The 19,446-nt window shown below is 47.8% G+C and overlaps 1 protein-coding gene across 1 annotated transcript; it reads right to left on the bottom strand.

The window, feature by feature from the left end:
- Window positions 1–3,757: 3,757 nt before the first annotated feature.
- PXMP4 (peroxisomal membrane protein 4) lies at window positions 3,758–19,038 on the bottom strand. The gene is made up of 4 exons (XM_075278784.1): window positions 18,921–19,038; window positions 9,658–9,720; window positions 8,287–8,485; window positions 3,758–4,899 (listed from the first exon to the last, which is right to left on the bottom strand). The coding sequence occupies exons 1-4, from the start codon at window positions 19,031–19,033 to the stop codon at window positions 4,636–4,638; spliced, it is 639 nt and encodes a 212-aa protein (XP_075134885.1). The 5' UTR covers window positions 19,034–19,038; the 3' UTR covers window positions 3,758–4,635.
- Between the last annotated feature and the right edge of the window lie 408 nt (window positions 19,039–19,446).

The following is a 19,446-nucleotide window of genomic DNA, read 5'->3' as shown; positions in this document are numbered from 1 at the left end:
GGTGGTGGTGGTGGTGGTGGTGGTGGTGGTGGGGGGGGGGCAGTCAAGCCATGCCCTGCTGCCCAATCTGACTTCAACTATATACTGGACAGTCCAGAGACTGAGGCAATTGCTCAACACCAGTGACTGGGAATCGGGAAAGGGTCTCATTAACTAGAATTGGTCCAAACTAATGGGACCCATGAGCAACCCAACTGCCTAGCGTGATGCCGTACCTCTCCATGTCCCATCCCCGGGATAGTATTCTTGGACAACCCCTTTAGGCTAAGGCCCACGTTGCAGAAAAGTTAATTTTTTTTGGCATTTTTTTTTGAGCCAAAGTCAAGAGTAACAACAATAGGAAAGGGAAATACTGTATATAGGAAGTTCTGGAGAAGAAAGGGTGTAAGGTCACGTCACACAGTTATATATCCAGTATTATAAAATGTAGAAACTTGCTTCTGGTGTCGTATGAAAGAGGAGATTCTCAAGACGCTAAAGACATGCAGTTCTACATGTATTACTTCCAGAGATATCACAGTAATGATTGAGAGCGCCTGCATATAAATATCCTGATCCCAAGTGGTAGATTTAGAAATAGCGAAGTAGAACTGCAGAGTCATATAAAAGATGAGAATCTCCTCTATCATAAGACACCAGAATCTCATTTCTATGTGATATAATTGTGTGAAGCGACCCTCTCCCCCCCACTTATTTTCTTGCATTACACCCAGGCCCGTACACCATACACAGTGAGAGGCAGGGACTACATAGAGAAACAAAATGTTACAATATAAAACCGTATGGCTCCTACCTGCATAACAGGTGTGGTACATTCAGCAGGAGCACAGGCTGTGTGTGTAACCAATACCAATCCCTCTATATAGCCATGATATACAGAGGCTGCACATACAATGTTATGTACAAAGCCCTAACACCTGCTACTCTAAACCCACCTATTACAGCTGCTACTTCTAACATGTTAGTGAGGACCTGTCCTATGTCCACTGCAAAACAAAACGTACATCCTTATGTACAGTCCTATGAAAAAGTTTGGGCACCCCTATTAATCTTAATCATTATTAGTTCTAAATATTTTGGTGTTTGCAGCAGCCATTTCAGTTTGATATATCTAATAACTGATGGACACAGTAATATTTCAGGATTGAAATGAGGTTTATTGTACTAGCAGAAAATGTGCAATATGCATTAAACCAAAATTTGACCAGTGCAAAAGTATGGGCACCTCAACAGAAAAGTGACATTAATATTTAGTAGATCCTCCTTTTGCAAAGATAACAGCCTCTAGTCGCTTCCTGTAGCTTTTAATCAGTTCCTGGATCCTGGATTAAGGGATTTTGGACCATTCCTCTTTACAAAACAATTCAAGTTCAGTTAAGTTTGATGGTCGCCGAGCATGGACAGCCCGCTTCAAATCATCCCACAGATGTTCAATGATATTCAGGTCTGGGGACTGGGATGGCCATTCCAGAACATTGTACTTGTTCCTCTGCATGAATGCCTGAGTCGATTTGGAGCGGTGTTTTGGATCATTGTCTTGCTGAAATATCCATCCCCGGCGTAACTTCAACTTCGTCACTGATTCTTGAACATTATTCTCAAGAATCTGCTGATACTGAGTGGAATCCATGCGACCCTCAACTTTACCAAGATTCCCGGTGCCGGCATTGGCCACACAGCCCCAAAGCATGATGGAACTTCCACCAAATTTTACAGTGGGTAGCAAGTGTTTTTCTTGGAACGCTGTTTTTTTTTTGGACGCCATGCATAACGCCTTTTTGTATGACCAAACAACTCAATCTTTGTTTCAACAGTCCACAGGCTTGTCCAAATGTGCTTTTACATACCTAAGGGGGCTCTGTTTGTGGTGTGGTTGCAGAAACAGCTTCTTTCTCATCAATCTCCCATACAGCTTCTCCTTGTGCAAAGTGCGCTGTATTGTTGACCGATGCACAATGACACCATCTACAGCAAGATGATGCTGCAGCTCTTTGGAGGTGGTCTGTGGATTGTCCTTGACTGTTCTCACCATTCTTCTTCTCTGCCTTTCTGATATTTTTCTTGGCCTGCCACTTCTGGGCTTAACAAGAACTGTCCCTGTGGTCTTCCATTTCCTTACTATGTTCCTCACAGTGGAAACTGACAGGTTAAATCTCTGAGACAACGTTTTGTATCCTTCCCCTGAACAACTTTGTTGAACAATCTTTGTTTTCAGATAATTTGAGAGCGGGCTGTCCATGCTCGGCGACCATCAAACTTAACTGAACGTGAATTGTTTTGTAAAGGGGAATGGTCCAAAATCCCTTCATCCAGGAACTGATTAAAAGCTACAGGAAGCGACTAGAGGCTGTTATCTCTGCAAAAGGAGGATCTACTAAATATTAATGTCACTTTTCTGTTGAGGTGCCCATACTTTTGCACCGGTCAAATTTTGGTTTAATGCATATTGCACATTTTCTGTTAGTACAATAAACCTCATTTCAATCCTGAAATATTACTGTGTCCATCAGTTATTAGATATATCAAACTGAAATGGCTGCTGCAAACACCAAAATATTTAGAACTAAAAATGATTAAAATTAATAGGGGTGCCCAAACTTTTTCATAGGACTGTATATATAGAACAGTATATCAAAATACTATGTGTACTGTATATACATGTAACAGCGCTGTAGTATGACAGTACATTCTTAGCTGTGGCGACAGTACATACAGATGAACCATATTAGAAATCAATGGGGACAGATTTTTATCTTCAGATTACTCAACCTATTACAAGAAAATAAAATTTTGCTTAGAAATCTTTATCATGAAGTGCCGCAAACTGCAGGCTATTGCTATGTACCTCTCTGACAACAGACAATCCACTGGAAATCACTTACCAACATAGACATTAGCAGGAAATACCGCAGAAATGTTATAAAAAATAGATTAAACCAAGAAAATGTGCAAGTAATGACTAGTCACTAGTGTATGTTATGAGAAGGAAGTAATGCTGATTTACTTAGACTCTGAAATGTGCAAATCCCTCATAATCTGGCAGGGGCAATAATAATCTCCATGTCAGATTACCAAAACAGAGGCCAGTGGGAAAGCATGCCCACAAGTACCATCAAGTGCTCCTTTACCCCAGTATTGCATTGTATGCAACAAATGTAAGGCAGAGAGTCAAGCCTTAAAGGGATCTTATCATTGGATACCCTTTTTTTCGGACTAACACGTAGGGATAGCCTTAAGAAAGTCTATTCTTCTCCTACCTTTAGATGTCTTCTCTGCACCGCCGTTCGGTAGAAATCTGGGTTTTCTTCGGTATGCAAATGAGTTCTCTCGCAGCACTGGGGGCGTCCCCAATGCTGCGAGAGAACTCTCCAGTGCCGCCTCCATCTTCTTCTGGAACGCCCTCTCCCTGAGTCTTCTTCCGTCCTGGGTTTCAATCTTCTAGGCTTCGGGCAGAGCCGACTGCGCACAGACCAGCTTACTATGTAAGCGGCCACAAGAAAATGGACGCTTTCACAGCTTACTGTGTAAGCAGCCATTTTCTTTTGGATGCGGACATGCGCAGTCGGCTCTACCCGAGGCCTAGGAGATTGAAACCCAGGACGGAAGAAGGCACAGGGAGAGGGCGTTCCAGAAGAAGATAGAGATTTCTCTCGCAGCATTGGGGACGCCCCCAGTGCTGCGAGAGAACTCATTTGCATCCCGAAGAAAACCGGGATTTCTACTGAATGGCGGAGCGAAGAAGACATCTAAAGGTAGGAGAAGAATAGACTTTCTTAAGACTATTCCTACGTGTTAGTCAGAAAAAAAGGGTATCCTATAAAGGGGTATTCCAGTTAAAACAAGTAACTTGCTAATCGGTGGGTGTCTCACCGCTGGGACCCCCCCAATCTGGAGTAAGCATTGTTGTGCTGTGTGACCAGGCATTCTGGTGGGAATTAGGGTTTTTTAGAACAGTGTGGGTCGCAGATGTGGGACCCCCCACCGATCCCGAAGATGCACCTTTCCTGTGGATGAGGAGTAATGTGTTCTAACTAGAGATGAGCGAATAATATGCAGTTTCGTATACCTCGCTCCAAAGGAACGAATGGGAGCGGCCGTGCGCCGGCCAGCGCTCAACCCCCCTGCAGTTCGCCCACACCCATTCATTACTATGGAAATTTGGAATAGTATTCACTCATCTCTAGTTCGAACGGGAATAGCCCTTTAAGAGAATGGCCTGAAGGGTGTACTGAAACATAATGGCGGTGCACTGCTTGCCACGTAGCATGTGAGGTTACTGCCATTCTGCAGCCACACAGGTGAAACTCCTCGAAATCCCAGCCATGGCAATTATCGGTAAAGACGCATGCAACATAAAATAAACGTTATGTCTGAATACACCCCAAGGCAGAGGGGAAAGGACATATGTGCAAGTTTTTCAGAATCTTCTTCTAAGAATTGCTTTCTCAGTGACTACCGGTCACTTGTAGGGCCAGCCGTGCCAAACTATAAGAAATTTACTGCAAATCTGACCAATGTAATGTTGTTACATCTGAGGAAATCAGCACCATTCAAGAAAAGCTATGTCCGCTGCTACCGTCCCTGATATCCAAGTCGCTCCATGAGGTTTGCAGTGCGAGGTCGTCCTGTGTTGCTCTATTTTACAGGCTTAGGTTTGTTGTATACCAAGAAGTCGGAGATGTCGTGCCAGATATTGCTGTCGTCGTACAGATAAGTCATGGAGGACTGCAAAGATGGCTGCAGAGTGTGTCTGTGGTATTCAAAGAGCCACAGCACGAAACCCCAAACTAAGGCGGCAAACCAGGGAAACACCTCGTGTTTAGGTTCAGGGATATAACCTTTCTCAACCGACAGTTTTGCAAGAGCGAAAAGGACGCGAGATAACAGGTACATATTGATCTGCAAGGAAACAAAAGGGTTAATACAACAGGTTTTATTCACAAGCGACCACACTTGTCCAAGCATGAGAAATGTATCAGCGAGCAGCAGCGGGGCATGGAAGTATATGGGGCCCGTGAAGGGTGCCCGGATACCTATCGTAACTTGCCTTTATATCGCTTAGAAGAAAGCAATACAGCATCAGATGAATATGGTCATGTGTTCAAAGAAGAAAAAACTTAAGGGAAAGTCCATGTTTTTGCAGTTAAAGTTTGTAACACAGACTAATGCAGATTTCTAATATACTTTGTGTTTCAATTCTTTACCATATTCAAGATAATAACCATCTTCCCTATAAGTTACATAGTGGCAACATATTCTACAGTGCAGTACAATTTAGGAAGTGACAAACAAAGTGAAAAAACAATGAGACATGAGGAAAGAGGTCCCTGCCCACAAGAGCTTCAATCTACATGAAGTGGGACGAGTGACAGTAAGTATATGTTGCTAGCGTGGGGAATATAAACAACCCTGCATAATCTTGGGGCAACACGGTGGCTCACTGCAGCCTTGCAGCGCTGGAGTCCTGGGTTTGAATTCTGCCAAGGACAAAATATCTGCAAGGAGTTTGTATGTTCTCCCCGTGTTTGCGCGGATTTCCTCCCATCCTGCAGAGACATACTGGGAGGAAAAAAAAAAAGAAGTCCATTGTGATCCCTATATGGGGGCTCACAATTTAAATAAAATAAAATAACCCTGCATAATCTATCACCTGATGATTTTATCGCTAACATGGATATAAGGTGTAGAGGATTGAATGTGAAGGTGTAGTAAATGGAGAACAAAGAGCGGTGTTATTTGTGACCAGGTACAGACTTATTGTAGAATAGAATTCAGAACCTGCTTAAAGGGGTTTTCCAAGAAGAATTGTTTATTTTTATTTTTTTTTAAAGAAATGTCTTAGTGCTAGTGATGGGTTAATAAGTATACCCATATATATTTAACAGTTATTGGAGCGATTTCTGAGTGTCTCTGGTTGCTGCTAGCATCCTCTGTGTTTGTTTATATGGTGTTAGTTTCCTGCTGTGCAGCTTCCTGTTTAAGCTGCTGCACTAACTCCCTCTAACTCAGTCCCTCCTCCCTCACTCTGTTACAAAACCCTCCACCTCATTATCCTAGCCCATCCCACTGTACCTGTCACACTAAGCCTAGTCCCTCCCACTCACTGACTAGAGATCCCACCCATTACTAGCCCCTCCCACTCTCCCTAGCTAACCTATTCTGCCCACTACTAAAAGACAGGAAGAAGGGGAGGACCCGTTCCCCGGACACAGGAAGGCTTGGTAAGAATTGCTGGGGAAAGGGGAGGGGGGGATGAATGATGGTGACGTTCTGTTTTAGAAGTTGTGAAACGGAATGTCACCGGATTATCAGAAAGTGTAATAATCTTTATTAATATGCCTGGAAAACCTCTTTAAAACTGGCAATGATAAGAGCACGTTTAAAGGCAAGAGGGTGCGAATTCCATAGAAAAGCTGCAGCACGGGAGAAGTCCTACAGATGGGAGCAAGAGAAGGCAATAATGGTAAGTCACTGGCTGAGTGAAGAACATGAGCGGCTTAGTAGACGAAGAGGACTGTAAAAGTGTACAACATGGTAGACAGCTCTCAACTACAAAAAGTGTTTGCAAAAAAAAAATTCTTGAATAAATAAATGATCGACAGAGACCAAAGGTTAGAATATCCACTGGACAGAGAGATCAGCCTGGCTGGTTCGCGTAGTGAAATGCGGGTCAGTAATGAGTTAATGTGACTGAGGCAAGAAATGAAAGGAGCCTGGATAATGGAAACTACTGAGCAACCGAAAGCAAAATATACTGGAAAGTTTCAGAAAGTTATAAGAAGAGCCCAGGGCCTAATGTTTTGTCGCTCCTTACCTCTTTCCTAGCAGGAAGACTTAGTTTATGTGAAGTCATGTGACCCAAGACTGCCAGGTCGTGTTGCTACACCGCACATAGTGACAGGCAGCAGGGGTTGTGCTGCATATTTTTTTTCCAGCAGAGTAAAAATAATCCTCTTAGTATTATACAGGAGTATTTTTACCCAAGAAAGAGCATGAAATCTGCAGAAAGGAAATATTGCAATGATTGCTATTCACGCGGCTATAAGGCTCCATTCAGATGACATTTTTCAAGATCATTTTGCATCTGTTGGCAAAAATAAGGCATGTCCTATTTTTTGATGGATCATTGGAATGGACCATCAAAAAGCAGTAGTGTTCATCATGTCTGTGTGAATAGAGCCGGTCTTCATGGCATAAATAGTGATGGGATGGAGGAACTCTACGCAATGCTATACCCCCTGGCCGCCTCAGCACCAGTACAATCTCTTCAGACAGAGTGTGAAGTCTGATGTGGGGCCAAGTTTTCTGCAGAATGTACTTGGAAGATACTCGGAGAGACAGAGTGCATTCTGTGATGGTCGCAACACTATGGGGCTTTCGATGCGTTCTGTTCCGATAACACAGAACCAGACATGACCTTCTCTATATTCATCAGAAGAGGCGGATTGGCAATGTATATCACCATGAACATTCCCAGTTGGCTGACAGACTGGATACAGAATATAGGCCACTGGGCCGGCAAGCTCCCTACTCTAAGGCCCGTTACCCTGACTATTACAGCAAAGGCCGCACTGACAGTATTTGATAAGCAAACCTTGTGAAGTTCACCCAGTGGTTTTGTTCAGACCCAACAGGTCCAAAATAAACCTGCTCTCCAGTCCCCAGAGGAGGTGATTAAACATAATGAACAGTATTACTCACCTCTCCTGGGCTCTTTCACAATTTCATTCAGAGAGGCATGTGATCAGGGTGGGATATGCCAGCGTCAATTTGTGCCATGAACGCTGACGTGACCGCTGAGGCCCAATTACAGGCCTAAGCAGTCTCTAACTCCAACACTGGAGCTTGGGAGAGGCGAGTAACACCGTTTATTATGCCTACTCACTGACCTTATATAGTGTGGGCTTCATTGACGAGATACAATGAATTTGCTGACAGAAAGCCATATTTTCAGACTATACTAAATAAATCTCACTTAAAACATAACTTTTACTCTTCCACCACTAAATGAACACTAACTATAGAAGAAGTTCCTACCTAGATCTCTATATTCTGGGGCCTCCTGAATCTTCCCCCCTGGCAGATGTTGGGGGAAATAAGAAATAGGCCGTTGGTTTTCAATGACCCAAATCCTTATGTTCCTGGAGAAAAGCCACGGCTAAAAGTCTGAGATGGCTAAGTATTCGGTCACCGGCCATCCTATATGTGTATGGCCGGGCCAAGGCATCAATGTTTTCCATCTAGGCTGACGGGACAGCTTTATACCAAACCTCGGACTCTCCTTACCTGGCTATTAATGTGATTATTCTCTCCGAACACCAGCCATCCGCCTACACAAGCTGCCAGGAAGGAGTGGAATTGCCATTTGCTTCCTTGTATTTTCTCTTGAGCTGCCAGGAGACCCTTATAGGTGAAGACGAAGTAAGCCAGATTCCGTGAATGTGTGAATGTCGCCTGCAGGATCGCCTTCAGCTTCTCTTTCAGACTGGAGACATAAGTAGTAAGAATTCAGTAACATGGAGCACAACAGTCATGACACTTACCATATAATGGTCACAGGTTGCTATTAAAAGGATTTTCTATAGCAGATAGCTATCACCTATCCACAAGAGAGGTGATCAGTGTTTGACTACGAGGACCCCGATGGTCATCAGAACAGGGGTCCTGTGTCCCCTCGTATATGTCTCTATGTGCTTGACCATAGTGTATGTATGGAGAGGAGGCAAAACGCGTGTGCTACCACCCCATACAGGATCTATGGTGGTTATATGGACAACTGAGCACGTTACTGGGGTACTTCCATCTTATGTAGTAATAACATACTGCTAGAATACGCCCGCACTTTATGACGGTGGGAGTCGCAGCTTTAGGATTCCCACTATCCTGATAATAACAGTGCCGAAGTGCTGATGTAGGGCTGTAGGATGTGTCCCCATCACTTTCCCCACACAGCGGGATACAGGTCACTGCAATACAACTCCATTCCAGTTATGGGAACGGCTGCCGTTCTCTGGATAGCCAGTTGGCCACATGTGAAGATGAGGAACTCACAAGGATACGCAGAGCGACACCAGAGCCCCAACCCCATCATTTTCAGGACTCCTGACTAATCATAAAGTGAGGGCATACCCTGGGGCTTTAAAGGGCTTCTTAAGGGGGAGTCTCTGAATACTCACATCCTCCGGGGATTTTTAGGTGATGAATCCAGAAGTTCTGGCCTGGTTCCAACTTTAGATCATGTGATTGGAACCAGCCCCAACCTCCCCGAATTACTCTGCCTCCTCCCATATTCACTAGTATTACCTGTACCATAGGGGATGGCAGACTAGATCATTCTAATAGTAAATCCAGCCCCTACTGAACGGGCAACTACCTGGGAGAGGAGGCGGAGAAACTTGGGGGCCAGGTGCTGCTTCTGATCATGGGACCCAAGTTGGGAACCAGCATGGAACCCTTGGGTTTGTTACCTAAAAGCTGGGAATATGCCTTTAATGCATAATGAACCATTAGAACTAGGCTTCATCTTTGTCAGACACCCCCTACTCCACTAAACAGCTACAATCTTATGGATGACACTCAAGAGGGTTTCCCTCATCCATTACCCCAAAACCCATCCAGTTACATATCCCATCCTCCATCGCCTATAGAGAGACTTACCTTCCACTTTTAAACAAGAATGTCATCACCAGTGCGTGTGGGGCCCGGATTTTAGCCCCATACCTTAAAAGAAAAAGGAATTTATTATAATTCATTGATAACATCAGAAAATATGTATATGTTTTAGGAGAATCAAAGTCCTAGATGTCACAGCAAAGAGGATCTACCTGCTGCGGTCCCCAGAGGCGAAGCTACTGCTAAGAAAACAAGGATATGCAAATATCCCCCCTAAGAGCCCAACGTACATCAGATCACATGATATCACCCCCTATAGAAGGTTACTGTCACCATCCTTTACACGCCCACCCTGAGTAGTCAGCAGCCCTTGCCCACAGCACAGTCCTCATGTCACATTACAGATCACTGAAGCTACAGACTGCAAGTGTAAAGGATGGATATGGTGCAGATGACTAGAGAAACAACATAGATAAGAAGAGTCAGGGGTGGTGAGCAGAGCAGCCGGACTCAACTGGATAAAACAAAAACACTGGGGCAGAGTGCTGACCCATCTTAAGATAGGTCACCAATATCAGATTGGTGGAGGACTGACATTCGCACCCTTAGTGATCAGGTGTTCTCAGCAGCTGATATGCAGAGAATGGATCAGGAAGCAGACAGCGCTGTTCTCTGTGTAGTGGCCACACCAGGTACTGCAGGTCAGACCCTATTCACTCAATAAGATAATCAGATAAGATAATCCTTTAATAGTCCCACAGTGGGGAAATTTCAGTATGTTACAGCAGCATAGTAATACAGGTACAGGATAATACACAGTAATATAATACAGACGTAGACATACATAAGCTGAGAAGATATACTAGGAGTCCGTAGCAGCTAAGGAAAAACAGAAGAGAAAGAAGGAAGACTTCAGGGTTTCTTAGTTCTCTGTGCGAAGTGATCTTCGCTTGGTCTGATGTAGATTATACAGCCTGGTCGCGGTTGGAAGGAAGGACTTGCGATAGCTCCTTCTCACACTTGGGGTGAAGCAGACGGTCACTTACAGTGCTGCCAAGTGCCATCAAGGTCCCATACATGGGGTGGGATTTGTTCTCCCGAGGTCACCACGGATAGTATCTTTCTGTCACCCACCACCTGTACTGGGTCCAGGGGGCTCCCCAGGACAGAGCTGGCCCTTCTGATCAGCCTGTCAAGTCTATTTCTGTCCCTGGTTGATATACTGCTCCCCCAGCAGGCCACACCGAAAAAGATGGCTGATGCTACCACAGAGTTGAAAAAAGCCCTATGAAGTGTCCCCTGGACTCCGAAGGCCCTCAGTCTCCTGAGCAGGTAGAGTCTGCTGTGGCCCTTTCTGTGCAGCACATCCAGGTGATCAGCCCAGTCTAGTTTATTGTTGAGGAGCACACCCAGATACTTATAGGTCCTGACTATCTCAATGCATGTCCCCTGGATCTCCACCGGGGTCGGAGCACTTCTCTGTTTACTAAAGTCCACCACCATCTCCGTCTTCCCAGCAATAATCCTGAGCTGGTTCTGCTGGCACCATTCCACAAAGTCCTGGTTTAAGTCTCTGTATTCCCTATCATCACCATCAGTAGTCACTACTAGAGATGAGCGAGTACTGTTCGGATCAGCCGATCCGAACAGCACGCTCGCATAGAAATGAATGGACGTAGCCGGCACGCGGGTGGTTAAGCGCGCTGGCTACGTCCAAGCGGAAGTACCAGGTGCGTCCATTCATTTCTATGGAGCGTGCTGTTCGGATCGGCTGATCCGAACAGTACTCGCTCATCTCTAGTCACTACATAACAGAGCTGTCTGCTCCATATCAGCTGCTGAGACCTGTGGGGATGATAGGGGTTAGACCCCCACCAATCTGATATTGATGAAATAGCCTTAGGAGAGGTCAGCAATATTTTTAACCTGGAATACCCCTTTAAGCTGTCTATACACATGACGCTGGGTTCACACTAGCGTTCGGCACTCCGTATTAGGTTTCCGTCTTCTGCTGGCAGAAGACAGAAACCTGTCATGCTGAGTCCGGCCGTCAGTGCTGGTGAGCGTTTTGAGCTCTCCACGGCAAAAACGTTTTTTTTTTTTTTTTTAAAACCGGACACAGAGTACTGCATGTCCGACTCTGTGTCCGGTTAAAAAAAAAACAAAAACGGTTTCGCCGCGGATAGCATAAAACGCTCACCGGCGCTCACGGCCGGACACTTTTCAAACCCATTCAAATGAATGGATTTGAAAAATGCCTGCAGGTTTCCGTCCCCTGTCCTGATTCGTGCAGGAAACGGAAACCTGCAGAACGGAGTACCGGGCGCAGATGTGCACGAGCCCTGAGATGATTGTCAGCTCAATCTGGGGATTTCAGAAGGTTCATCGGTCAAGTCTGATGCAGATGTGCACCCAGCCTACAATAAAGATAACTGTATACAAGCGCCGTACATTGTCCTTTAACTCATTGAGAGTCATGTTAAACTTGGCTACATCTGTATATGTCAATGTGATACATTGTAGTAAAGAGTCAGAGAAAACCTGAGCTGCTTCTAGAGTGGATATAACTATATGTACATGTCAGCTGGGACCAGGTTCTAGGTCTGGAGGAGTTTTTGGTCTCGTGAGGGTTTTCATTTAGTGACAGGAAACGGAGATGTTGCCCTATATTCACACAAATGTCATAATAGGCCACGACAAGGTTACATTAAAATTCATTCACGTGAATGGGGGCTATTCACACGACTGATAGTTTGACAATCTGTTTTAACTCTTAACACTACAATGATGTATATGGATATTCTTGCAGAGTTAAGAAGAAGGGGGCCGGCTGCTCCTTCTATAGGGAACCTTCGGCTCTCCAGCTGCTGTGAAACTACATCTCCCAGCATGCTCCACTCACTTCTAGCAGAGTTCCAAGAACAGCAGAGCAAGTATGCATGCTGGGAGTTGTAGTATTGCAACGGCTGGAGAGCCAAGGTTCCCTACCCCTGGTCTATAGGGAAGGCAGGGTTAGTTTATTACTATCCCTGCCTTCCCCATTGCTCAATGAGCGGCACCACGGGCACATCACAGGTTCTAGCCTCGCCCCAGCCATACAACAATTCGTCGCCAAAAGAAGACGCAAAAATTATTTGAAGAGCCAAAAAGTTAAAAAAAAACTGCATGTATGGAAAAAAAAAGAAAAAGAAAAAAATGCGTCTGGCTATATGGTTAAAGAGAACCTATGACCATCTCCAACTCTTTGCATACGCCAGTAGGGGTCGCTACACGTATTTCATAGCAGTTGAAGTTGTTTCTCTAGCCCTTACTGATCCCGAGCAATCAGTCTGTTTAGGCTGGGTTCACAGAGGCTTTTTTGGACCGGATTTTGACGCGGAATTCGCCTCAGAATCCAGTCCAAAAAAAACGCCTCACATTGACTTCAGTGGGAGCCGTTCACTTCCTTTTTTCCGTGAGCGGTTTCCTCCTGCAAGAAGCAACATGCCTTTTCTTGCTGTGGATTACGTGGCGACACTCCCTCCCGACTAGGCCCATTCATTTGGGCCTAATCCGGAGTGGAATGCTACAAGAGACGTTTTTTGGACCAGATTCTGAGGCGGATTCTAGCGTCAAAATCCAGTCCAAAAAACCTCGCGTGAACCCAGCCTTAAATGAAGAACAATTATGGTCTGTACAGTCAGGTAGGTGGCCCCTGACTATCTGCTTCAACCCAGGACCTTCAGCAGAGTGTATAACTGTGCTGAAAATAACAGCAATGACTGCTCAGGAATGGTGGGAACTAGAGAAAAAATTCAAACTGTGCTGGAATCAGTGGAGTAATATGTATTGGAGGATGCAAAGAGTTGGGCGAGGTGAAAGGTCCCCTTTAAAAGGAGTCTGTCAACAGGAATGAATAAATGGAAGTAAACACACTATAAGATACCTTATGGTCACCTGAAGACTCTGGGACCAGAGAGAGAAGATAAGCGGGAAAGGTGAGCAATAAGGGTTTCTCTTTGTTTGATATATACAGTGAGGACAACTAAAGGAGGACATGAAACTGTGGGGGAAACCTGAAGGGGATCATTATAATATAATGTCTGAGGGGCCAAGAGAAGGTATAAAGTGTGATGCATGCAAGGGAATTTGACTGTGTGATGGGCCACAAAGGGACATTATGTGATATGGGGGAGGGGGAGCACTTATAAAACTGGGCCCACCAATGTGTTAATAAAGGCCCTAGCTTTCATGAAATGTTAACTGCATTGTGTTAGGACGATTTATGTCTTTTGGCTAAAAGTATGTTAGGAGAGCCCTACCAACTATATACCAGGGGTGCCCCAAGTCTGAAAAGGTTGGGAAACACTGCCCCAAGGTATCTTCCATTTACTTATTCCTGATGACAGACTCCCATTAGGAATGAGCTTTAAGCAGGTTCTTCTTCCCTCTTCTGTGTATAGCCCAGGGACAGGTGCACCCCGCTCCTATGTACAGCCCAGTGACCCCCTCCAGTAGCCCTCTCTTGTGTATACAGTGTTGGCCAAAAGTATTGGCACCCCTGCAATTCTGTCAGATAATACTCGTTTTCTTCCAGAAAATGATTGCAAGCACAAACTCTTTGGTATTAATATCTTCATTTATTTTGCTTGCAATGAAAAAAACACAAAAGAGAATGAAAAAAAAAAAGTCAAATCATTGATCATTTTACACAAAACTCCAAAAATGGGCCGGACAGAAGTATTGGCCCCCTCAGCCTAATACTTGGCAGCACAACCTTTAGACACAATAACTGCGCACAACCGCTTCCGGTAACCAGCAATGAGTTTCTTACAAGGCTCTGCTGGAATTTTAGACCATTCTTCTTTGGCAAACTGCTCCAGGTCCCTGAGATGTGAAGGGGGCCTTCTCCAAACTGCCATCAAGAGATCTCTCCTCCCCCACAGGTGTCCTATGGGATTCAGGTCTGGACTCATTGCTGCCACTTTACAAGTCTCCAGGGCTTTCTCTCAAACCATTTTCTAGTGCTGACCTGAAGTGTGTTTTGGGTCATTGTCCTGCTGGAAGACCCATGACCTCTGAGGGAGACCCAGCTTTCTCACACTGGGCGCTACATTATGCTGCACAATGTCTTGGTAGCGTTCAGACTTCATAATGCCATGCACACGGTCAAGCAGTCCAGTGCTAGAGGCAGAAAAGCAACCCCAAAACATCAGGGAACCTCCGCCATGTTTGACTGTAGGGACCGTGTTCTTTTCTTTGAAGGCCTCTTTTTTTCCTGTAAACTCTATGTTGATGCCTTTTCCTACTTTTGTCTCATCTGACCAGAGAACATTCTTCCAAAACGTTTTTGGCTTTCTCAGGTAAGTTTTGGCAAACTCCAGCCTGGCTTTTTTATGTCTGTGGGTAAGAAGTGGGGTCTTCCTGGGTCTCCTACCATATAGTCCCTTCTCATTCAGAGGCCGGTGGATAGTACAGGGTGACACTGGTGTACCCTCGGACTGCAGGGCAGCTTGAACTTGTTTGGATGTTAGTCGAGGCTCTTTATCCACCATCCGCACAATCTTGCGTCAATTTTTCTTTTCCGTCCACATCTAGGGAGGTTAGCCACAGTGCCATGGGCTTTAAACTTCTTGATGACACTGCGCACGGTAGATACAGGAACATTCAGGTCTTTGGAGATGGACTTGTAGCCTTGAGATTGCTCATGCTTCCTCACAATTTTGCTTCTCAAGTCCTCAGACAGCTCTTTGGTCTTCTTTCTTTTCTCCATGCTCAATGTGGTACACACAAGGACAGAGGATGAGGCAACTTTAATCCATTTCAAATGGCTGCAAGTGTGTTTTGGTTATTGCCACCACCTGTTAGGTGCCTCAGGTAAGTAACAGGTGCTGTTAATTACACAAATTAGAGAAGCATCACTTGATTTTTCAAACAGTGCCAATACTTTTGTCCACCCCCTTTTTTATGTGTGGTGTGGGATTATATCCAATTTGGCTTTTTGACAATTCTTTTTGTGGTTTTCCATTGAAGACAAATTAAATGAAGATAATACCAAGGAATTTGTGATTGCAATCATTTTCTGGAAGAAAATGAGTATTATCTGACAGAATTGAAGGGGTGCCAATAATTTTGGCCAACACTGTAGCCCAGTGCCCCCCTCCAGCAGCCCTCTCCTGTGTACAGCCCAGTGCCCCCCTCCAGCAGCCCTCTCCTGTGTACAGCCCAGTGCCCCCCTCCAGCAGCCCTCTCCTGTCTGTAGCCCAGTGACCCCCTCCAGCAGCCCTCTCCTGTGTACAGCCCAGTGACCCCCTCCAGCAGCCCTCTCCTGTGTACAGCCCAGTCACCCCCTCCAGCAGCCCTCTCCTGTGTATAGCCCAGTGACCCCCTCCAGCAGCTCTCTCCTGTGTACAGCCCAGTGACCCCCTCCAGCAGCCCTCTCCTGTGTACAGCCCAGTCACCCCCTCCAGCAGCCCTCTCCTGTGTATAGCCCAGTGACCCCCTCCAGCAGCCCTCTCCTGTGTACAGCCCAGTGACCCCCTCCAGCAGCCCTCTCCTGTGTACAGCCCAGTCACCCCCTCCAGCAGCCCTCTCCTGTGTACAGCCCAGTGACCCCCTCCAGCAGCCCTCTCCTGTGTACAGCCCAGTCACCCCTCCAGCAGCCCTCTCCTGTGTACAGCCCAGTGCCCCCCTCCAGCAGCCCTCTCCTGTCTGTAGCCCAGTGACCCCCTCCAGCAGCCCTCTCCTGTCTGTAGCCCATTGACCCCCTCCAGCAGCCCTCTCCTGTGTACAGCCCATTGACCCCCTCCAGCAGCCCTCTCCTGTGTACAGCCCAGTGACCCCCTCCAGCAGCCCTCTCCTGTGTACAGCCCAGTCACCCCCTCCAGCAGCCCTCTCCTGTGTATAGCCCAGTGACCCCCTCCAGCAGCCCTCTCCTGTGTACAGACCAGTGCCCCCCTCCAGCAGCCCTCTCCTGTGTACAGCCCAGTGACCCCCTCCAGCAGCCCTCTCCTGTGTACAGACCAGTGACCCCCTCCAGCAGCCCTCTCCTGTGTACAGACCAGTGACCCCCTCCAGCAGCCCTCTCCTGTGTACAGACCAGTGACCCCCTCCAGCAGCCCTCTCCTGTGTATAGCCCAGTCACCCCCTCCAGCAGCCCTCTCCTGTGTATAGTCCAGTGACCCCCTCCAGCAGCCCTCTCCTGTGTACAGTCCAGTGACCCCCTCCAGCAGCCCTCTCCTGTGTACAGACCAGTGACCCCCTCCAGCAGCCCTCTCCTGTGTACAGCCCAGTGACCCCCTCCAGCAGCCCTCTCCTGTGTATAGCCCAGTGACCCCCTCCAGCAGCCCTCTCCTGTGTATAGCCCAGTGACCCCCTCCAGCAGCCCTCTCCTGTCTGTAGCCCAGTGCCCCCTCCAGTAGCCCTCTCCTATGTATAGCCCAGTGCCCCCCTCCAGCAGCCCTCTCCTGTGTACAGACCAGTGACCCCCTCCAGCAGCCCTCTCCTGTGTACAGACCAGTGACCCCCTCCAGCAGCCCTCTCCTGTGTACAGACCAGTGACCCCCTCCAGCAGCCCTCTCCTGTGTACAGCCCAGTGACCCCCTCCAGCAGCCCTCTCCTGTGTATAGCCCAGTCACCCCCTCCAGCAGCCCTCTCCTGTGTACAGTCCAGTGACCCCCTCCAGCAGCTCTCTCCTGTGTACAGCCCAGTCACCCCCTCCAGCAGCCCTCTCTTGTGTACAGACCAGTGACCCCCTCCAGCAGCCCTCTCCTGTGTATAGCCCAGTGACCCCCTCCAGCAGCCCTCTCCTGTGTACAGCCCAGTGACCCCCTCCAGCAGCCCTCTCCTGTGTACAGACCAGTGACCCCCTCCAGCAGCCCTCTCCTGTGTATAGCCCAGTCACCCCCTCCAGTAGCCCTCTCCTGTCTGTAGCCCAGTGACCCCCTCCAGCAGCCCTCTCCTGTGTATAGCCCAGTGACCCCCTCCAGCAGCCCTCTCCTGTGTATAGCCCAGTGCCCCCCTCCAGCAGCCCTCTCCTGTGTACAGACCAGTGCCCCCCTCCAGCAGCCCTCTCCTATGTATAGCCCAGTCACCCCCTCCAGCAGCCCTCTCCTGTGTACAGACCAGTGACCCCCTCCAGCAGCCCTCTCCTGTGTATAACCCAGTGACCCCCTCCAGCAGCCCTCTCCTGTGTACAGCCCAGTGACCCCCTCCAGCAGCCCTCTCCTGTGTACAGCCCAGTGACCCCCTCCAGCAGCCCTCTCCTGTGTACAGACCAGTGACCCCCTCCAGCAGCCCTCTCCTGTATATAGCCCAGTCACCCCCTCCAGCAGCCCTCTCCTGTCTGTAGCCCAGTGACCCCCTCCAGCAGCCCTCTCCTGTGTATAGCCCAGTGACCCCCTCCAGCAGCCCTCTCCTGTGTATAGCCCAGTGACCCCCTCCAGCAGCCCTCTCCTGTGTACAGACCAGTGCCCCCCTCCAGCAGCCCTCTCCTATGTATAGCCCAGTCACCCCCTCCAGCAGCCCTCTCCTGTGTACAGCCCAGTGACCCCCTCCAGCAGCTCTCTCCTGTGTACAGCCCAGTGACCCCCTCCAGCAGCTCTCTCCTGTATATAGCCCAGTGCCCCCCTCCAGCAGCTCTCTCCTGTGTATAGCCCAGTGACCCCCTCCAGCAGCTCTCTCTTGTCTGTAGCCCAGTGCCCCCCTCCAGCAGCCCTCTCCTGTGTATAGCCCAGTGCCCCCCTCCAGCAGCCCTCTCCTGTGTACAGACCAGTGCCCCCCTCCAGCAGCCCTCTCCTGTGTACAGACCAGTGCCCCCCTCCAGCAGCCCTCTCCTGTGTACAGCCCAGTGCCCCCCTCCAGCAGCCCTCTCCTGTGTACAGACCAGTGCCCCCCTCCAGCAGCCCTCTCCTGTGTATAGCCCAGTGCCCCCCTCCAGCAGCCCTCTCCTGTGTACAGACCAGTGCCCCCCTCCAGCAGCCCTCTCCTGTGTATAGCCCAGTCACCCCCTCCAGCAGCCCTCTCCTGTATATAGCCCAGTGACCCCCTCCAGCAGCCCTCTCCTGTGTATAGCCCAGTGACCCCCTCCGGCAGCCCTCTCCTGTGTATAGCCCAGTGACCCTCTCCTGTATATAGATCAGTGACCCCCTCCAGCAGCCCTCTCCTGTGTACAGCCCAGTGACCCCCTCCAGCAGCCCTCTCCTGTCTGTAGCCCAGTGACCCCCCTCCAGCAGCCCTCTCCTGTGTACAGTCCAGTGACCCCCTCCAGCAGCCCTCTCCTGTCTGTAGCCCAGTCACCCCCTCCGGTAGCCCTCCATTGCCTCACTCACACGGCTCCATTACGGAATCCTTTGACCACGGCCAGAGCCGCTCGGTATCTCTTCCTCTTGAGCAGCTCATTGACAGCTCGGAGCAGAGACCTCGGGAACACGGCTCCTGCCATCCTGACAGCCTGCAACTCGCCACTTCCGGGTTCAGAGACCACTTGCGTTCCACCGGCGGTCAGGTGCACCCGTTAAGTGCGTCCGTGGAAGAACAAATCCTCCTGCACTTAGTTCCATGTACAAATTATTTGCACTCATCTTAATCTGGACTATAATTTTTACAATATATTTTTTGAAACCAATAACTAATTATTTTATTATTTAGCCCTGTTCTCATAATTCTATAATAATTAACTATCTCACCATACATCACACATGGCCCTATGTGTGTATTCATCGTGTGCTATGTCTCTATATTATGTATTTGTTTATTCATTCACCCTGATGTGTTACATTGTATATATACAACATAGTATCTGTTTGTGTTTACATTGTGAAGTTACCAATTCCTACTATGAGACACATCTATGTG

This window comes from Leptodactylus fuscus, chromosome 6 (assembly GCF_031893055.1).
Source record: "Leptodactylus fuscus isolate aLepFus1 chromosome 6, aLepFus1.hap2, whole genome shotgun sequence".
NCBI classification, from domain to species: Eukaryota; Metazoa; Chordata; class Amphibia; order Anura; family Leptodactylidae; genus Leptodactylus; species Leptodactylus fuscus.
The sequence above is the reverse complement of the archived record's forward strand: the minus strand, read 5'-3'. Positions and strand labels throughout refer to the sequence as shown.